General features: G+C 38.4%; 1 protein-coding gene across 4 annotated transcripts in view; it reads right to left on the reverse strand.

Moving 5' to 3' along the window:
- Window positions 1-18,455, reverse strand: part of CFAP20DC (CFAP20 domain containing) — a 255,270-nt gene extending 236,815 nt beyond the window's left edge. For all 4 annotated transcript variants that reach the window (XM_037040809.1, XM_037040810.1, XM_037040811.1 and 1 more), the window contains exons 1-4: window positions 17,954-18,455; window positions 15,137-15,226; window positions 11,356-11,449; window positions 1,515-1,587 (exon numbers count right to left, since the gene is read on the reverse strand). In XM_037040809.1, the coding sequence (XP_036896704.1) occupies window positions 1,515-1,587; window positions 11,356-11,449; window positions 15,137-15,226; window positions 17,954-17,974 (278 nt within the window). In that variant the 5' untranslated portion in view covers window positions 17,975-18,455. The remainder of the gene's footprint in view (window positions 1-1,514; window positions 1,588-11,355; window positions 11,450-15,136; window positions 15,227-17,953) is intronic.
- Window positions 18,456-21,637: the final 3,182 nt, after the last annotated feature.

Genomic DNA, 21,637 nt, shown 5'->3' on the forward strand with positions numbered 1-21,637 from the left:
GTTCCTGTTCTGGTTGTTTGCTTAGTTTTTGTTTTCATTGTTTTTCTTTTCTTTTAGGTTCATTTGTTGATAGTTGTGAGTTTGTTGTCATTTTATTGTTCATATTTTTTACCTTCTTTTTCTTGGATAAGTCCCTTTAACATTTCATTTAATAATGGCTTGGTGATGATGAACTCCTTTAACTTGATATTATCTGGGAAGCACTTTATCTGCCCTTCCATTCTAAATGAAAGTTTTGCTGGATAGAGCAATCTTGAATGTACGTCCTTGCCTTTCATGACTTCAAATCTTTCCAGTCCCTTCTTGCCACCTGCAAGGTTTCTTTTGAGAAATCATCTGATAGTCTAATGGGAACTCCCTTGTAGGTAACTGTCTCCTTATGTCTTGATGCTTCTAGGATTCTCTCCTTCATTTTAATCTTAGCTAAGGTAATTATGATGTGCCTTGGTGTGTTCCTCCTTGGGTCTACCTTCTTTGGGACTCTCTGAGCTTCCTGGACTTCTTGGAAGTGTATTTTCTTCACCAGATTGGGGAAGTTTTCCTTCATTATTTGTTCAAATAAGTTTTCAATTTCTTGCTGTTGTTCTTCTCCTTCTGGCACCCCTACAATTCGGGCATTGGAACATTTCAGGCTGTCCCAGAGGTTTGTAAGTCTCTCTTTACTTTTTTGAATTCTAATTTCTTCATTCTGTTCTGATTGGATGTTTATTTCTCCCTTTTGTTCCAAATCATTGCTTTGAGTCCTGGTTTCTTTCCTGTCACTGTTGGTGCTCTGAATATTTTATTTATTTCATTTTGGGTATCTTTCATTTGTTTTTTTCATTTTTTGACCAAGCTAAATCAGTTCTGTGAACATTTGGATTACCAGGGCTTCAAATTCTCCATCAGATAGGTTGGCTATCTGCTCATCGCTTAGCTTTCTTTCTGAAGTTTTGCTTTGTTCTTTCATTTGGGCCATTTTTCTTTTTCTTGGCACACCAGTCTGGTTGTTCTGGTTGACTTTTCCTTTAATTTCTTCGTTGTTGGAGTTACATGCAGTTTGATTTTCTGGCACTTCTGGTTGTTTATTGATTTTAAATTGGTTATTATCCTCCTTTTGGTTGTGCAAGGAAGTGAAGGGTTCCTACCTATGCCTCCATCTTGGGCAGTACCTCAATCAATTTTAAATAAACCATAATTTTCAATAGCAGGTAGCACAAAACATAGCATCACTCCTCATTTGAATCAAAACCTCAAACTTTTGGATTATTTATTTCTTTAAGTTATAGGTTGTTTATTGTGAAATTCATAATCCTCTGATGTTTTTAGAACAGATGAAATTTACTTCCTTCCTCTAGGGAAATGCCAGACTAGAGATATCTAAGAAGTATGACTCAATTAGTTTAATTACTTCATGTCAACTTGATAAGTCTCTGCTCTTTAATGCAAAAACTGCTACTTATAATTAATGACTATATTGTTTGATCAAATGTCTAATACATATAAAATATTGAAAGAAGTTCTGTATATCTTACAGCAATTCAGTGGAGAAGTCTTGTCCCAGGGGTATGTAAATCTGAAGTACAAGAAACCTCTGGATCAGTCCAACTAGAATGAGAGGGGGAAAATACACAGTCATATGTCTAAATCATTTATATGTGCATATAGACAAACACAATCAAAGGTTATCAACAAGCTCAAGTATTTAGCATTTCAATAATATATAGAACTGTAATAGCACTACCCCTGACCTACAATCTCATTATGAAAGCAAAAAATTGATGAAAGTCAAATCAAACTCTGACAACAGTGTTGCCTTTTAAAGTCCCATTTGTGGGCTTGGTGAAATTTTTATGAAAATAAAAAAATTATTTACTACTTTTAATAGATTGCAAGAGAATGTACATAGAGACATATAAAATTGAACCATAGATTCCCATCAAAGCAGCCATAAAAGCATTTGGCAATTATTTGTATTCACTGACAGTTTTAACTGTACTAAACAACTTAATAAAAAACAATAGATCAAGAAAAGTAATTCTAAAACTACAGCTGAAGGTCTGATGAGCCATAATTAGTGTATATGGTTTTATTTTTTATTTTTAAAAAAATTTTTAAATATATTTTATTGATTATACCATTACAGTTGTTCTATTCCCCCCTTTCATTCCCTTCCACCCACATACTCCCTCCCCCACCATTCTCCCCCCCTTAGTTTATAACCACGTGTCTCAAGTTCTTTAGATTCTATATTTCCCCCACTATTTTTGCCCTCCCCCCTATTTTCTACCTACTGTCTATGCTATTTTCTGTGCCTTCTCCCCCATTCTCCTCCTCCCACTCCCCTGTTGCTAACCCTCCATGTGTTCTTCATTTCTATGGTTCCACTCCTGATCTAGCTGTCCTCTTGGTTTGCTTTTGTTTTAGGTGTGGTTGTTAATAACTGCATGTTTGCTGTCCTTTCACTGTTAATATTTTTCATCTTCTTTTTCTTATATAAGTCCCTTTAGCACTTCATATAATAAGGGCTTGGTGATGATGAACTCCTTGAACTTGACCTTATCTGAGAAGCACTTTATCTGTCCTTCCATTCTAAATGAAAGTTTTGCTGGATAAAGCAATCTTGGCTGTAGGTCTTTGGATTTCATGACTTGGAATACTTCTTTCCAGCCCCTTCTTGCCTGGAAGGTCTCTTTTGAGAAATCAGCTGACAGTCTGATGGGTACTCCTTTGTAGGTGACTGTCCCCTTATCTCTTGCTGCTTCTAGGATTCTCTCCTTCATTTTAGTCTTGGCTAATGTCATTATGATGTGCCTTGGTGTGTACCTTCTTGGGTCCAACTTCTTTGGCACTCTCTGAGCTTCCTGGATTTCCTGGAAGTCTATTTCCTTTGCCAGACTGGGGAAGTTCTCCTTTATTATTTGTTCAAATAAGTGTTCCACTCGTGGCTGTTTCTTTCCCCCTCTGGTACCCCTATAATCTGGACGTTGGACCATTTAAAGATGTCCTGGAGGTCCCTAAGCCTCTCCTCATTTTTTTGAATTCTCATTTCTTCATTCCTTTCTGGTCAGATGTTTTGTTCTTCCTTCTGGTCCATTCCATTGATTTGAGTCCCAGCTTCCTTTCCATCGCTATTGGTTTCCTGGACATCTCCCTTCATTTCAATTAGTTTAGCCTTCATATGTTCCTCTAATTTGTGACTATAATCAACCAGTTCTGTGAGCATCCTGATAAACAGTGTCTTGAATTGTGCTTCTGAGAGGCTGGCAATCTCTTGGTTGCTGAGAGTTATGGGCTCTGGGACTTTGAGTTCTTCTTGCGCCATCTTTTCGGCTGTTCGTGCCTGTTAAGTAGCAGGATCTGAGCCCAAAGGTGTTCACTAGAGCAGGGCAACTAAGTCGCTGGGTTGTGAAGTTGTATGTGGGGGTGGGGTCAACGAGGAACTATGGCGTCCCATCTGCCGCCTGCCGCCGTGTCCCCCACGGGCACTGCAGCTGCCACCGTCACTGGTCCCACGCGTTTTGTTCCACTGCATGCTAGTGCGCCCCCGCCGTCAGCCCTCCACCACTGGGTTCGCACCCTGGGGCCTGCGTGGTCCGTCTCACTGTGCTGGAATGTGCGACTGCGGTCAGTCTGCCCCACACCCTGACTGGTTCTGGGCTATTTGCGTGCCTAGGTCGGGGGATCTTTCCTGCCGGACCCTGCTCCACTGCTGGCTCCGCCTTCTTACCATCCCCGTTGAATGGTTCGTCATTGTTGGACTTCCGTATAATTCAATTTTCTGGTCTTTGGGTGTGTCTTTGTTCTCCAAACCTTTGTTGTATTCAAACTTGGCTGTGGGAGAAGGCACAGTGTTTCCACCTATGCCTCCATCTTGGCAGAAGTCTGCCCTATATGGTTTTAAATATGGTGTCCACATTGAGATGGATGGAGGAACATAATTAATCTAATGCTCACAAATTAAGAACTGATAACTTTTATTCCCCATCACCAGCTTTACCTTGATTAAAAATGTTTGGAGAAAAACCAATGCCTTGGCACTTTTGATAGGTGAAGTCTGCAACTGCTTCAAAAATCAATGAATTTCATATTACCCATATAGATTCATATACTTAATTCTTTTCCTCTTACATTTTGAACTTTTGCTTGATCTGTCTATTATGATGCTCTCAATGGATTAGGAACTTTTTCTTCAGAATTAGTAGGTTTAACAAATTTAAGTATTTTAAAGTAATAATACATGTTTAAATAGTCTGTATTCCTTTGGTAAACTGTTTAACAATGTTCCTGGACAACTTAAACATACAATATAGTTCCTATATTGTACAAGGAATTTAGTATCTAAACAATTAACATATTTATCAAATATGCTTAATATTTCTAAATCAAACATACAAGGATAACTTTTGCTTAAAATACTAAGCTTACAGCCATCCGCAGAGTAAGCAATGTAATAAAAATAGGCCATACCAGGCTCTGACCTTAGAACATTCTCTAAGACTCAGACTGTACCATATTTATGGAAAAGCGAGTGGAACAACCAGGGTCCTGGACTACAAAACCGAAATTAGATATCAAAATGAGGCCAACCTAAATAAACCATCGTTAATCAATCTCTCTTGCATCTTCCATTGATTGGCTCTATGGTATTTTTCCACTGCACAATGGCCTCTGTAAATAGAGCTGAGAGAGCACCAGGATAAATGCAATGCAGTCTTTACAAAAAGTCCCTAATTTAGGTGCTAAATCTCACTGAATCAGCACTGTTCTCTCCAAATACAAAGAGCTACACATACTGGGCATTTTTGTATGAACATTTTTAGATATGAAAGACACTTGCCCTCAAAAAAAGAAACCTTTGTAATTCTATTTTCTCACATATAGAAGCCCTAGTTTCCAAAAGGTTTCACTTCTAAGAATAAAAGAAGTATGACAATACTATATGGTGATGATCTGACAAAGAAAAAATCACTTTAAAAGCACTTTAATATCATCTGGCATACACTGATCCTGTGCGTCAGAAAAGCTAAGTAAACTCCACAGTAATATTTTTTCCAATGGCTTAGTAAATTCTCCATGTCTACACTATATTTAAAATCAGTTTAATGCTGAATGTGGAACTACTGTTAGCCAAAAAATGCCATTAAGTACATAACATTCATAAAAATTTAGTGTTTTTACTGAAATATTCAGATTTCTGCAGTTTTGCAGTGCTCTCTTCCTGAGACAAGTTACCTCTATTTTTAAGGGATCAGGCCATTTTTTCTTTTGAATATTTTAAAAATACATTGAACTGGTAAAATGCCATTAAATGTTTAAACAGTGGCTTTACAGTTGTTTCATTATAAAAAATGACAGTTGTAGCTCTCAGATACATTTTACAGGTGTTACGTTGTCCGAAGGGTGCCCTGATACAGTATGACTGAAACTATTTACTGGTTCCTGTCACTGGGCTGGCACAAACAGCGCACTAACCCACACTCCTCACTTCAATAGACAACAGGAAACATTATGCCTTCGTTATGGGTTATTCCACATCCCTTCGGCCTATTAGAAAATCTGTCTAGGCCCTTTTACTTCTCGTGTATAAACTAGGTCAGTAATTTAGAGTTGTAAGTCATAGGACTATTTATATAAATTAAATTAGATCTACTATTCAGTAAAGATTTATTAGGCACCTATTATGTATAAGACTCAGTGTTGAAGTTTTTGTAGTGACTAAGTCAGACATGGTCTCTGCCCTCTTAGAATTTATAGGCCAGTTCCATGAAGAATGTCAGTGTGCTCTGAGAGCACATAATCCTGGGTCCTTACAGGGAAAAGTATGATGAGTGAAGGTTTTCTTGAAGAAATGACATTGGAATTCAGCTGTGAAGAATAAGCAGGGATGACTGAGCAAAAGAGATGAGGGCAGGAGAGAGGAAAAATTTTTATAGGAATAGGGCATACTTCATCGTACAATGAAAAAGGCCATAGTAGAGTAGGGGAAGTTAAAAGGCCTGAAGGGCACAGAGGAAAGACAGAAGGGGGAAGGCAGCAGGAGAGAAGTCTGGCAAATAGCTGGAAGAAACTCAATCATTCGGGGCCTTCAAGGCCATGTGAAGGATGTAGATCATCCTAAAATCAATGGGAAGCCACTCATATGTTCATTAATTTATTCAACAAAGAGTTAGTAGATGTTTACTATGCGCCAGGCACTGTTTTCGTTGAACAAAATAGACTAAGTTTCTGCGCTGGTAGCAGTTACTTTCTGGTAATGGTGAGAAAAACAATGAAATAAATAAATGGCATGTTAAATGGTGATAAGAGCTACTGGAAAAAGCAGAACATGGTCAAAGGGGTCATAAGTGTGGGAAGGATCGAATGCCCAGGTCAGGGATAAGGTCTGAAGAAGGGGAGCATGTGAGCCACACAGCCATTTGGGAAAAAGAAGCTCTAAGCAGAGGAGCTACCAGGCTACGTTTGAGAACAAGAGGGGAACTGAATGGTTGCAGCAGAGTGAACAAGGGAACGAGTGATAGGAGATGAAGTCAGAGAGTTAAGCGGGCACCAATACTGCAGGGTCCGGCAGATCCTTGGTTTTTACTCTGAGAGAGATGGGACATTTTCGGCAGAGGAGTTCCTTATAAGTACTGCTCTAGTTGCTGAATGGACAATGGGAGCAAGTCAGAAACCAGGAGGCCAATTAGAAGACTACTGCAGTACTCCAAGCACGTGACAAGGGTGGCTTGGACCAGTGGGTGGTAGCATCGGAGATGGCAATAAGTAGCAGTCAGAGAATGAATCTAACTTACAACCAACAAGATCTTCCTGATGGACTGAATGAAGAGAAGAAAAATCAGACTGATATTCTATAAGAGTTTTTGGTTTGAGTAACTGAAAGGGCAAGTTGCTAACAAATGAGGTGGGGCTATCTGCTGGAAGATGAAAATTTCTAGGGTAAAGCTGTCCAAGTAGAAATGTCAAGCAAGCAACGGAAAATACAAGTCTTGGGTTTGAGAGAGAAGTATGAGTTGGAAATATAAGCTGGAGTAAGACAGAGATGGCATAAACAGGGAGTAAAAGTACAGAGGGTTAAGGACTAGATCCAGGCACACTGCAACATTAAGTCAGGTTAGGGAGAAGAGGAAGAACCATGAAAGGAAACTAGAAGGAAGACCTGTGAATCAGAAAGAAAACTAGGAGTGGGCATCGTGGAGAACGAGTAAAGAAAATAGATCAAGGAGGAGAGTGTCAACCTGGTCAAATGCTGCTGATGTGTTAAGCAAGACGAGGGCTGAGAATTGGCCACTGGATTCTGGAATACAGAGAACACTAGTGACTGACAAGAGCACTGTCAATAGATTAGTAAGGTCAGAGCCACTGAAGAGGTTTAAACAGGAAGTCATGAGATTTGTTTTGAAAAGAATAGCACATTGGGGGCAAGGGAAGGCTTGGGGGAACCTCATAAAGATAAGCAACCGTGCGAACCAGAGGATCGCGGTTCGATTCCCAGTCAGGGCACATGCCTGGGTTGCAGGCTGGTTCCTTGCAGGCCAACTACCAGCAGGGGACGCATGAAAGGCAACCATACATTGATGTTTCTCTCCCTCTCTCCTTCCCCTCTAAATATAAATAAATAAATCTTTTGAAAAAAAAAAGATAAGCAACTGAAACTTAGATTAATACAGGGCTTCAGGGATGCTGATCCTGAGACATACCAGTGGGCTCCGATGTCACAGGCAGAGCAAAACTGGTTTCAAAGATAAGCCTCAAATAGAAAGTCCTGGAACAGACTATTCAAATGATAGATGTCTATGTGTGACAGAGATGCTTCAACTCGATATAACATGTTCCGTGGTGAAGAGGAGCATGAATTTATTTATTTATCTGGTTAATGATTTCCTCAAGTCTCATTACCAAGACCAACTGGTTACATTTAGAAATTATACCCTATTTTTGTTATCCTGTCTTTATGTGACAAATTTAACAAACTTATTAAACAGCAACTGTATACGATATCCTAAGGTAGGGTATAAAATAGATGATGCAAGATTCCTACCCAAAAGAAATGCACAATGTGATCATTAATATCACTTTATGTGATAAGATGCTAAGGAAAAAAACTGACATATTTAGAGATGCTCAAATGTAATTCAGAAATACTACCATTTATTATAAAAAGTTAAACATACTTAATTTCATTGTTAAACTTTCTTCAGAAGCACTTAATATAATAGAAAACATAATGGGGTACCTAATGTCAAATTTGCATAAATGAAGTGTGTGTTTACTCTCAAAATAGAAATACATAATGGTAACTGAACTAGATTTAGAAATGTTAATTGAAAGCCAGTTCTCTATTCAAGGGATGCCATTTAAATTTAATCATAAGAACTTCTCACAGAAGGTCATTTTATACAAGCAGAAACAACTCTAAAGCTGTTATCAAAAATTACAAATAATTAATATTAAAAGCATTAATACAAAAATTACACATAATCTTAAAGACTGTATAAACTGTTGCACTTGTTACAGCATTGCACATGCTACAGAAGAGTCAGATTAATTTTTAATTACAGAGTATTGTACAAGAAATACATTAAAAGAGTATTCTGTTTCTTCCAATTAAAAGGTCTTCCAATTAAAATGATCATCTTCCCATTTAAAAAGCAATTATAACACACTGAAAAATATTTTGCTAAAAATATTTTTAGATAAAAGTTGGAAAAGGGAGCTTGTCTTTAGACATGGAGTGTTTGGTAGAGGAGACATTTTTCAGAGCAAACTGAGAAATGTTACTAGAAGTGATTTGACTTTGCCAATACTGTGATCATGTTCACAGATGCTGAGGGTGTCACATGATCCCGAGACACACCAGTGGGCTGGTAGGCCGACAATAAGAAAAAACCAAGAGAACAATGGCTTAGGTTAAGGCATGTTCCTACAAATCAAATATATTTATCTCACAAAGTCAATATCCTTTAAAAAGATGGAACATGTCTCCTGTAAGAAGAATAATCTACAATTAAAAAAAGTTTCCCTGGATCATCTTAGCTCATCACATTACATACATAAATTTTCATGAAAATAAAAAAATCTGTTATTTTTAAGAAAGTAGGAGCTATGGGAAAATCATGATTTTTTAATTGTAGTAAATTAGTAAGAATTAACAATGATTATTCTTTCTGTTTCTTTTTTTTCCCAATTTTTTTTATTTAATTATTTTTCAAGTACAGTTTTCTGTCTATTACTCCCATACCATCCCANAGACATGGAGTGTTTGGTAGAGGAGACATTTTTCAGAGCAAACTGAGAAATGTTACTAGAAGTGATTTGACTTTGCCAATACTGTGATCATGTTCACAGATGCTGAGGGTGTCACATGATCCCGAGACACACCAGTGGGCTGGTAGGCCGACAATAAGAAAAAACCAAGAGAACAATGGCTTAGGTTAAGGCATGTTCCTACAAATCAAATATATTTATCTCACAAAGTCAATATCCTTTAAAAAGATGGAACATATCTCCTGTAAGAAGAATAATCTACAATTAAAAAAAGTTTCCCTGGATCATCTTAGCTCATCACATTACATACATAAATTTTCATGAAAATAAAAAAATCTTTTATTTTTAAGAAAGTAGGAGCTATGAGAAAATCATGATTTTTTAATTGTAGTAAATTAGTAAGAATTAACAATGATTATTTTTTCTGTTTCTTTTTTTTTCCAAATTTTTTTATTTAATTATTTTTCAAGTACAGTTTTCTGTCTATTACTCCCATCCCATCTCACCCCCATCCTCCCCCCTCCCTCCCATTTCCACCCTTCTCAGTTGTCCATGTATCCTTTATATAGGTTCCTCTAAATCCCTCCCTTATTTCCCCTGAAATTCTCTCCCCTCTCCCCTCTGGTCACTGTCAGCCTGTTCTCTATTTCAGTGTCTTTGGTTATATTTTGCTTGCTTGTTTGTTTTTTTGTTTAGCTTCCTGTTAAAGGTGAGATCATATGGTATTTGTCCTTCAACACCTGGCTTATTTCACTCAGCATAATGCTTTCCAGTTCCATCCATGTTGTTGCAAAAGGTAGGAGCTCCTTCTTTCTTTCTGTTTCTTATTTTAGAAATAAACACTGACAAACCATTTTAAAATTAATCATCTCCCATCTATCACTTCTATGGCTTGGTTTACGTCTCAGAAATCTAAAACATGCATGTAGTAGCTTGAAATGGTAGATAAAACACAGATTCTATACACAGTTAGAAAATTGAATTGAAGTGAGAAAATCAGATACCAAGAACTGTCTTTTCATAGTGCCTGGCACACAGTAGTGTCCAATAAGTGTTCTTAATCAATGAAGGAAGGAATAAGTAAATGATGAGTGTAAAAAATAACTGACTACTTATATTTGCTAAATCACCTAAAATCTATAGTCAAACAGAACAAAGTTGATAAAAATCTGATTAATCATTTTGAAAAATAATTTTTCTTAAATCACATTAGTTTACTCAAAGCCTAATTTGGCAGCAGAGCCTCAAATTTTAATCCCAGTTCTGCCAATAACTGGGCTTCTGATCCTAAATCTAGGTGATCTCAGGGTTTCTTCTGCCTTAAAATGCTGACCCCAATTTCCAAAGTAAATAAGAACTGAAATCCACTCTTTGGGCTTTTAATATTAATAAAACACATTAATAAACATGTTAATATTAATAAGCATTTTAATATTAATAAACACACATTAATATTTACCCTTATTAGATATTAATATTTGAAAGGTATATAAATTTATGTTACTTAATACTATATTTTACATAATTTTTTCTCACAAATTAATTCCCTATAATTTAGGAACTCTGAAGTTCATTTTACAACTTAGCCTTCAGTACCTGATTTCTTTTTTTTTTTTTTAATTTATCTTTAGAGGGGAAGGGAAGGAGAGAGGGAGAGAAATATCAATGTATGGTTGCCTCTCGTGTGTCCCCTGCTGGGAACTGGCCTGCAACCCAGGCAGGAGCCCTGACTGGGAATCGATAACTACCTGATTTCTTGACAAGGAACCAACCTCAGTGTGCTCATCTACAGAAGAGCTATTGTGAGGATTGAGAGTTAAAAGTGAAACGCTTAGAAAGTCACGGGCACATAGTACATGCTCAATAAATTCATTACTATTATAATTAGTGACTCTTCTTAAAAATACTGCTAGATTTCTAGTAAACAGTGAAGCAGACTATATTTTTTTAAAGCAAGACATAATGTTACTTTCTAAATAAAAAAAAAAAATTCCTAACATTTCATGTCAACAGGTGCCAGTGAAAGTCAAACTAATGCCTCTGTATGAGACTTAAAAATATAATGTTAAGCATCAAATGTTAACTTTCAATATTAAAAATCTTACTTACGGATCTGCTTATTCTCCTTTGGTAACTGAATTTTGTTTGTTTGGCTGCTGCCTTCCAGGACAAACACAAAGCTTTTAACTTCTTTATCAAATTCCTACAGAACAGAAATGAAAACAATGGTAACCGAAGTGTATTTTATCTGGCTTCTATTATAAAATGGGAGCTGAAAACTAATAGGAAACAAGTTCCAGGTTCAAATGCCTTAAAAGTAGATCTAGGCCTTGATACTCTTACCCTGACACTGGGAACTGGCATACAGAAGTCACACTAAGCCACTTGGCAAATCCTCTATCATATCAAGGCATTCTACCTCCAAACAGCAAAAAAAGTTGTCCAAGTTAAGGGATTCTCCAGTTACTAATTATGAGTTTCCAGAGTTGACCTCCCCTTCCTCTCCTCTAGTCTGTGTATTTCTGTCTAATAGCACAGGCTGAACAGCATGGCCTGTTGCGGTATAATAAATCATCTAACTTATGTTGTATCCAGTCTGAAAGTTCCTTAATTTCTGGCGATGGCTAAGAACAAAATTTATCACTGTCTATTTCTTGACTAGTGCTGTAACTTGAAATTCTGTATTATTTACTTAAAGCCAGTACAAATTAAAGTGTTACAATTAAGGTGACGTAAAACACTAAGGTCAGAGAAACAGAAAAACAAAACAAAAACCAAAAGAAACTAGGATAAAACTTCTTAACATCAGAGTTCAATTTCCGTGAGTCAAAGTGGTAATGTAAACGGCTATTTTTTATGGACCACAGTCCTAATCTTTGAGTATAAAAAGATTTTCACATTAAAGTATTTCTCAGACCCTCCCACTCTCCTGTTTTGTGTATGTCAAGAAATGCACTGAAACTAATGGCTGCTAAGAATTAAGTAACACCTTATTAATAAATTTATTATACCCATCACAATACCATCTCTTATGTATTTGAAATGAATACACACACAAAATGTATTATTTATTCCATCTACATGCAAGTTGGGCATATACTTAAAATCTTTCAACAGTTAACCAAAATCTTCAAGCAGTCCATCAGCTCCTGCAGACACTGGTCCTTGCCCAGTTTTTCTTTTTTCTTTTTTCTTTTCTAAATGTATTTTATTGATTATGCTACTAGAGTTGTCCCATTTTTCTCCTATTTATTCCCCTCCGTCCTACATGCCCCCCTCCACATTTCCCCTCTCAGTTCATGTCCATGGATCATACACATATGTTCTTTGGCTTCTCTATTTCCTATACTATTCTTAACCTTCCCCCTATTTTGTACCTACCATTTATGCTTCTTATTCCCTGTATCTTTTCCCCCATTTTCCCCCTTCGCCTCCCCACTGTTAACCCTCCATGAGATCTCCACTTCTCTGGTTCTGCCCCTGTTCTAATTGTTTGCATAGTTTGTTTTTGTTTTTTTTTAGGTTCAGTTGTTGATAGTTGTGAAGATTTTACTGTTCCTATGTTGATCTTTTTTTTTTTTAGATAAGTCCCTTTAACATTTCATATAATAAGGGCTTGGTGGTGATGAACTCCTTTAACTTGACCTTATCTGGGAAGCACTTTATCTGCCCTTCCATTCTAAATGATAGCTTTGCTGGATAAAATAATCTTGGATGTAGGTCCTTGCCTTTCATGACTTGGAATACTTCTTTCCAGCCCCTTCTTGCCTGTAAGGTTTCTTTTGAAAAATCAGCCGATAGTCTTATGGGAACTCCTTTGTAGGTAACTGTCTCCTTTTCTCTTGCTGCTTTTAAGATTCTCTCCTTATCTTTGATCTTGGATAGTGTAATTATGATGTGCCTTGGTGTGTGCTTCCTTAAGTCCAACTTCTTTGGGACTCTCTGAGTTCCTGGAAGTTATTTCTTTTGCCAGATTGGAGAAACTCTCCTTCATTATGTTTTCAAATAAGTTTTTGATTTCTGCTCTTCCTCTTCTCCTTTTGGTACCCCTATGATTCGGATGTTGGAATGTTTAAAGATGTCCTGGAGGTTCCTAAGCCTCTCTTCATTTTTTTGAATTCTTGTTTCTTCATTCTGTTCTGGTTGAATGTTTCTTTCTTCCTTGTGGTCCAAACTGTTGATTCGAATCCCAGTTTCCTTCCCATCACTGTTGGGTCCCTGTACATTTCTCTTCATTTCACTCTGCATAACCTTCACTTTTTCCTCCATTTTGCAACCATATTGAACCATTTCTGTGAGCATCCTGATTACCAGTGCTTTGAACTGTGCATCTGATAGGTTGGCTGTCTTTTCATAGCTTAGTTCTATTTTTGGAGCTTTGATCTGTTCATTAGGGCCCTCACCCAGTTTTTCAAACCCCATCTCTTACCTTGTATTTTCTCCTGTGTCTGCATCCTAGCCTTAAAAATTCTAAGCTCTCTGCTGACACAAGGACTTTGTACGTGCTTTTCCCCTTCCCTGAAATGCTTTGTTCTCCACCAGCCCCGCACAGTGTCTAGTTAGCTCTTTAGAGATCAAATGTCATTCCCTTCGGAAGCGTTTCCTAATTTCCTTGCTGTATACCCTCATAGCATTATCTCTCATTTATAGTAAAAGCTGTATAACTGTGAGCAAGACACCCTCTCCATGCCTTAGTTTTATGGTCTATAAAAGGGGCATAAAGGTACCTACCTTTGTACAGATTACCAGGCTATTGTATAGATTACTTAGCATATGTAACATACTTGATGCTGTGCTTGGCAAGTAGTACCCACTCAATTAGTAGTACTTTTAGTTACGCATAGAACAGAGTCCCTAAAACGACATTTTTCTCGAGTGTACAGGAGAGACTAGAAAGAGAAGATAGGGATGGACACAGGTTGTTAGATCTGGTAGCAGAAAACTGAGGTAGTTTCTGTTTGATGGCATTGGTTTGCCCCATGAAATAGGGTGTGAGGTCTTCTGGTGAGTGAGTAAAGAATACCTGTTTTGGGTATGGATTGGGGATGAGGGTAAGTAGTTGGTGGTTGAAAACCTGAAAATAATTGAGAAAGAATTATTTTAGAGACCTTTCTGGGTTGTCTGGGTTCAATTTATAGCATCATCAATCTGAAAGGCTGTAGACATTTTCTCCAAAGGTACTGAGAAGCCCAGGTGCAGATAGATGACTCAGGATTCAGAAAGGGTTGGTGTTTGTGAGGCAGGGATGATGAAAGGACAAGGAGCAAGGGCATTCAAGGTCTTGACCAGGCAGTGATTGAAATCATGGCCTATGGATTCTAGGCTGGAGAGAAAAGGAAGTGAGGACAAAGAAAATACATAAATAAAACCAAACACAGGGGAAAGTAAAATGGCCAATGGCTTAAGCATCTGAATTATAGGTTGAAGAACAAACATAGTGGGAGTAACTGGGAATAAACAATTCAAGAATGGAAGATTGGGGTCAAAGAGGGATGTCTTGATGTCTTAGTAATTTCAGAGGCCCTAGAGTTTGTGGTGATAAGGTACAGGGTGTGACAGTGGGAATGGCTGCCAAAGTAGAGTGGAAGAAATCACTAGAAGTGAAGAAAAAGAAACTAAGAAGCTAAGGGTTTGGAGAGATTTTCCTCCCAGATACTGAGATCACCTAAAACAAAAGCAGGACTTGGTGTACAGAGAAGGGCTGTGGGCTGGGTGCCTACGTCTTAAACAACCAAGGACTGCGGTCTGGGAGAACTGCAGCCAACAATGTCATGAAAGGAGTCTGGAGTGAATGAACAGGAAAAAATGTGAAAAATGATCAAACCCCTTTTGTTATAACCATCACTCATTTCTTCCCAGGTTTTAGGTGGCTCTAATTTCTCACACTTACTTTCCAAATCACAGATGGACTGCCAAGAATCTTCCATTTTGCTCCAGGATTTTTCCCCTGAGCACTGAAGATTTCAACAAATGCACCCCCCTGGAAAACAAAAATGAAGTATTTAAATTAAAGTGGAAGACACAGTTAAGGAGAAGATACAACCCACCACATAGTCTACAACCGCTGTTCAGGCTTCTGTCAGGTAAGTAGATCTGGGAGAAAACACAATTCCTGTTATTATTCCTACTTTATACCTTGATTATAACTAGCCATAGCAGCTCTGATTGGATTCACACTGGATTAATTGTTTAAGTAATTTCTTTCAAATCATGATAAACATTAATTAATTGTGTCATACAAACCTACAGTCTCTCAGTGTGAGGGTCATTTATTTGACATATATAGATCACAGTTAGGAAACATCCTGTTCAACCCAGACAAATAAATTCTGATAATAATCTTTTGTTTCAAGATTTTCCGTCATACTGGCCTAAGCCCCAATAACAGCTTTGCCATTTATTAACTACCTGACCTTGAAGTTACTTAACCTCTTGATTCTTCATCTGTAAATTGAATAGTAAATATAAACCATCAAGCACAATACCTTACACATAGCAAAAGCTCAACAGTGCCGGCAATAATTATTCAATAAAGGGCAAATTAATACCGTATTTTGCCACGTATAATGCACTCCCATGTTTTCAGCCCAAACTTCCAAGAAAAAGATCTTTTGTTTTAATTTAATTAAATTATTTGTTTACATTGAGATATTTGTGCTTTTTGTATAATAATTGAATTTTAGCATTTATTTTTTCAACATATGGTACAAAAACTTGTATGTAACAAATAATTACAAAACACAGGAACAGATACAAGGTATTTCAAATACTACCCATGTATAATGTACATCCTTATTTTTCCCTCAAAAATTTGGGGAAAAAAGTGTGCATTCTACACAGCAAAATATGGTAGAATAAAAAAGTTTGGGAGTAAATGAAGGGAAGAATGACTCTTATTTTGAGGATTCCTAAGAATTTTTTTAGACAGGGAGGAGCAAAAATAGGTTTATAGTTGTCAATATGGAAATAGAGTAATTATTAAACAATGATACAATAATAAACTCTGTGTTTCACATACTCACAACTGTAAACCTACTTTTACCCCACTGTGTATATTTAATATATATTGATTTGGAAATCTATAAAATCTGTATAAGAAAAATAGAGAATCTTATTTATAGATATGCTACATGAGCTCTACTATAAACCTGAGAACATGGAGAGAAATACTTATGCAAAAACACTAAATACATGACTAAATTTCCATCACCTTTCACAGTAAAGGAGAGAAATTAAACAAGATGATTATCTTTGAGGAAGAATTTATTACGAGAAATTGAAAATCTGAAATAAAGACTGAATGTGGTTTTCTTTTATGGCCAGTTTGAATTATAGGCAGCACATGAGCAAATCTGTCTGATTTTTGTAAAGAATATCTAGCTTTTAATTTTTCTCAATAATATAAAGCTATTTTTGCTTCTGAGTGTTAAAGTCATAATCACTTAAGACATTTAATTTCTTCTTCCATGGGCAGTATATGTGCAAACTGTATGTGAAATCACTAGTGCCTGGGGTTGGGTCATATTTCACTATGGATTTTAAATTTAAGACAGTTTTTATTTTGTTGCTTTTCTAAAAAGAAAAATCCTTATGCCTGGTGAGATAGAAAACTGCCACTCCCCATTTCTTTTTCTCCTGTTTCCCAAGTTTCCCACAGTAGGAGTATGCTTTTCTATACAACAATATATTTTACCTATATGAAGGGAGAAAAATGCTCTAAAATCATTCTAATAATTGGAATGGAAGAAAGAGAAATACAAAATACCATCAGGACGCTCATGAGAAGGCAGGTAGTGCTTGATGAAAAGGCAGAAGGGACAAAGCGCTGCAGACCAGTGGAGGACTGTTCTGGCACAGGGACAAAGTTGTTCATTCTACAAGTAGGACTAGGATGGAAAATACTGCAAATTGAGAGGGTAACCTCAGGCAGAGGTGGAGGGCAGAAGATTAGAACAAAGGAAAAACAGGAAGGGAGATGATAGTGAAATGAGGAAAACAGGTCAGGCATTGAGACACTCTAGGATACTCAGGGTGACTAAGGAAGACCCAGAATCAGTTTTTCCCCATATCTTTGGACTACCTGAATTAGCATGAACTGGAGAGTAATTGTTACAAAGGTAAATTAACTAGTCCCATCTACAGGGACTTTGATTCACTAGATCTGGGATGAATCAGGAAATCTGCATTTTGACAAGTATCCTAAGTGATCCTACTATACCCCTGTGTTAGAGAACCACTGACCCCCAGGTTTGGAGAAAACAGCATATAGATCAGGGCTTGTTTTCTTTCTAGGTTTAACCTATTCAATGAGCTCACATACTGACTCTTTTCTGAATAACTTCTGATACACTGGTGTGCATCAATACTGAGTACCCAAGGTGCATGTTAAAACTCAAGCCCTGTCCTGGAGATTCTGATTTAGGAGTCTGGTTGGGGTTTAAAACCTACATTTTAATTAGAATCTCAGGCACTCCATACGTTCCACTGAGCTGCAGACTGAACAAAGTCAAATCACAAGCCCAGTCGTTACTTGCTTTTTTTGTTTTTTTCCTGTTTGAATAAAGAACACTCATCCATTAAGTCCTTCTTAAGCCTAAAAAAGATAATATGGGAGGTTGGGGGAAGCTTTGCCCTCACCCCGAACAGCAGCTACCTCACCCAAGCTGACAGAACTATATAGGCAGGTTGGAGACCGTTTTGGGGTTACCTGGTACTCATTTTTGAACATTCCCGCTGGGGGGGCCAAGGCTTGTGGGGCACGGACTTCTGGGCTTCCAGCGAGTAACGTGGCCCAGACAGCTGGAAAACGGCGAGTGGGAGCCCCACTGCCCCACGGGCGGGGGAGGGTTTCGTGGTTGGCCCAGACTCGCTCAGGCTCTTCTCAGCCTCGGGTCAGCTCCACCTCGGGCCACCGACACGCACCATCGCTGTCACCGCCACCGGAGTGCCCGGGTGTGCAAGGGCGCAGCTGCCAGGGCGGACCCTGGAGAGGGATTGTGTGCGTAACCTACGTGACGGGGCGCCCAGCCACGGAGCTACAGACAACTGCTCGCTCGCCCGGGAAAAAAAGGCGCGCTGGTGCTGGCGCTTTGAAGGGCGCCACGGCTGAATCTGTTCCGAGAAGGGGAGTGGAGGGGGTGGGCTGAGCAGCGCCTACACTCTGGCCTCGCCCATCTGTTCAAAAGGCTTCCGCGCTTTGCGCTGTTTGGCTTCCTGCCAGCAGGCGCAGGAAGCTACGCAGTGACGTACCCGTTACCCAGGCAACTGAGGGAGTCCCTAGGAGAGGGAGGACCGCACAGTGTGTTACGCGCGCTATCTTTAGGTCGTGACCCGTGTCTGCAGGAAGAGCTTGAACGTAGCCTCGTGTAAGAGATGCCACAGTTGCTGGATTCTTCTCTAAACCTGGAATATCTGCTTAGTCTGTCTTGGTTGTAAACACTTATCACTGATAGGTTACTGAAGGAAAGAGTGATGGAATCAGGAAACTCTCACGTGGCCTTTGGTTTGGAGGTTCCCAAAGTTGGATTTGTTGAGGCAATAATAAGGTTTGCCAGCCCCTTCCATTGTTTTAGAAGGCCCAAGTAAGTGGGAGTATTTATACAAGATCAGTGCACATATTAAAAAGCCCACGGATTTTTTTTTTCTTCCTCAAAATAATTGCATTATGAGCCAGGCTTTGTAAGTTTAACTCTTCAGTTACTTCATGTAGTTTCCATGTCAGAACTACTTTTACAAGGTAGATATTATTGTCCGTTTTTGGCTAAGGAACTGTGCCTCAGAGAGGTGAAATAGCTTGCTCAAGAAGTATTGGAGCTGGTTTGGAGCTCCTTTCTGATGCTGCACTCAAGGTGGAGTTAGGTCAGTGGCATAGGGTACTGAAACCCGGACAGCCAGTGCCAGCATTCGAGCTGCCCTGTCTCTACCAGAACAAATAAGCAGAGCCAGATTCAATCTTTATGGGCACTTTATTCAGATGGCCTGCCATCAGAGAAGATGGCAGATTATGTGCCCTAACAGACCTTCTTGCATTTCTGTTCAAGCCAGCCGTTTTATGAGGAAAAAGTATAGGTAAGGGATTTGGAATTCAAGGGAAAAAAGTGTAGGCAAGGGATTTGGAATTCAGGAAAGAGGCTAATAAGATAAGAGCTGAACCCTGGCAATTTTCCTATCATCCTTCATCTGTGGACTGGTGATTTTCTATGTGGGTCCTGTGTCCAGGGTGATTTTCTTTATCTGTGTCCCAGGCAGTAGGATGTCTCTCCCTGGAACACAATAGCTCAGATACCACTTCGCTGCTTGACTTGCTTGTGGTCTCCTGGAGTCAGGATGGTTGTTCTTTCACTTCCTGAAACAATAGTTAATAGGTTGTTTTAACTAGTAAGATAGTTAACTATTATCTAAAACTAAAATTTCCCAACTCTCCCTTATCACTACCACTCATGGAGCCCTTATAGGCCACGGAGTTCAAAGGTTCACAATCTCGTGAGGCAAGGGTTAGTTGAGAATATTGAGGTTCAGAACTAATTAGGAATTTGCTTAAGGATGCATTGTTGACTTTTGGTCATGACTTACTCTGATACTCTAATTCACTCAGAAGTCTCAAATATTTGTTTTTCCTGCAATATGCCAAGCACTGTGAATCATGTACAAGGTATGAGAATTAATGCTACCTGGACTTGCTCCTTAGCAGGACTAAAAATGTCAGATAAAGAACAAACTTACTCTGACACTTTCCCAAATAATAGATGTGTACAAGATAGAGGTGGGACTATCACGTAGCTGTGAATTGCAGTATAATAACTAGAATCCAGACTTCCTGATTTTTTTAGAGTGCAAATCTAGTTAAACAGGTTTTTGCAAGGCTTTTTGCTGGGAGTTTTGTGAATTATGGTCAATAGAAGCTGTCTCTTCTTATAAGACTTGTTATCTAATGGACATATATTTATCTATTCATTTATTTAAGAGATAATTCTGAGGAATGCAATATATTCTAGACACTATGCTAAGAGCTAGGTGCACAGGGAAGGCTCCCATCTTTTTGGAGCTTCCATATTAGTGCGGTGAGACATATAGATAAGTGAACAAACAGGTAATAACAATTTGTGATAAATTCCATGAATCCAGTGAGAGGAAATAACATTACTACAAGGTGGGTTGTTTGAAAGAACAGAAATGCCCTCACAGTTTTGGAAACCAGAAGTCCAAAATCAAGAATTGGCAGGGTGGCATTCCTTTTGGAGGCTCTGGAGGTGAATATGCTCTTTGCCTTTTCCAGCTCCTGGTGACTGTTGCTCTTTGACTTGTGGCTGCATCTTTCCCATCTCTGCCTCCATGGCCACACCACGCCTTTGTGTGTCTTCTCCTCTGTGTGTCTTTTATAAGGATAGTTGTGATGGCATTTTAGGATCCACTTGGATACTTTAAGGTAATCTCCTAATGCAATATTCTTAACTTAGTCACATCTGCAAGGACAGTTTTTTCCCCAAATGCAGAAACACATGTTCTAGGGGGTAGATTTCTCTTTTTTGTGCAGGGGGAGAATGTGGCTTTCTTTTTTCTTTCTTTCTTTCTTTTTTTTTTTTGCTTAACACAAGGGCTGACTTGCAGTATAACGCAAAACAACTCTTGATAAATGCTATAAGAGAGGCAAGCAATACAATGAGAGTACAGGAGGAGTCTAGGAGACATCTTAAGGTTTTTAACAATCTCCCTTGGTCTCTGAAAAGGATATTTTGGCACCATTGCTGAAGAGAAACCTACAACTTTATCCTATGTTATTGTCTACCTTTTACCATTATCTGAATTTTATTTGTTTGCTTGTTTATTATCTGTCTTCAGCTATTAAAAGGTAAATTCCATGAGAATAAGGACTTTTTCTGTGTTCATCTTTATATCTCACCCCTTAGTCTGTGGCACATGGTAGGTATGTTATAAACACGTATTTGTTCGTTGGATTAAAAGCACTGTGTCCTTTCAATATCCAAAACAAAACTTTTCCAAACCAGATCCTTCTTCATTCTGCCCAGGCTTACTAACACCACAATGTCTCCTCTTCCTCACTCCAAATGGTAGGCAGCTTCTAAAATGGCTTCCGGTTATCTCCACCTTCTGGTATGCCTGCTCTGTATGTGTGTTAATCTCCTCTTGTATGTGGAGTAGACCTAGGGACTCACTTCTAATTTATACAAAATGGCAAAAGGACTGAGATGTCATTTCTAAGGCTGATTTTCTTCTTGCTTGCCGTCTTTCACTCCCTTGCTCTCATTTCCTTCCCCTTCTCTGTCCTCACTCTGAAGGAAGTGAGTTGTAAGTAGCCCCCTCCTTACAAGAGGTTCATCTAGCAAGTTGTTTTTGACCAACATACAGTGAGAACTTAAGTTCTCCTATAACG

Source organism: Sturnira hondurensis, unplaced genomic scaffold (assembly GCF_014824575.4).
Source record: "Sturnira hondurensis isolate 20B ecotype Veracruz unplaced genomic scaffold, ASM1482457v3 Scaffold0002840, whole genome shotgun sequence".
Classification (NCBI taxonomy): Eukaryota; Metazoa; Chordata; class Mammalia; order Chiroptera; family Phyllostomidae; genus Sturnira; species Sturnira hondurensis.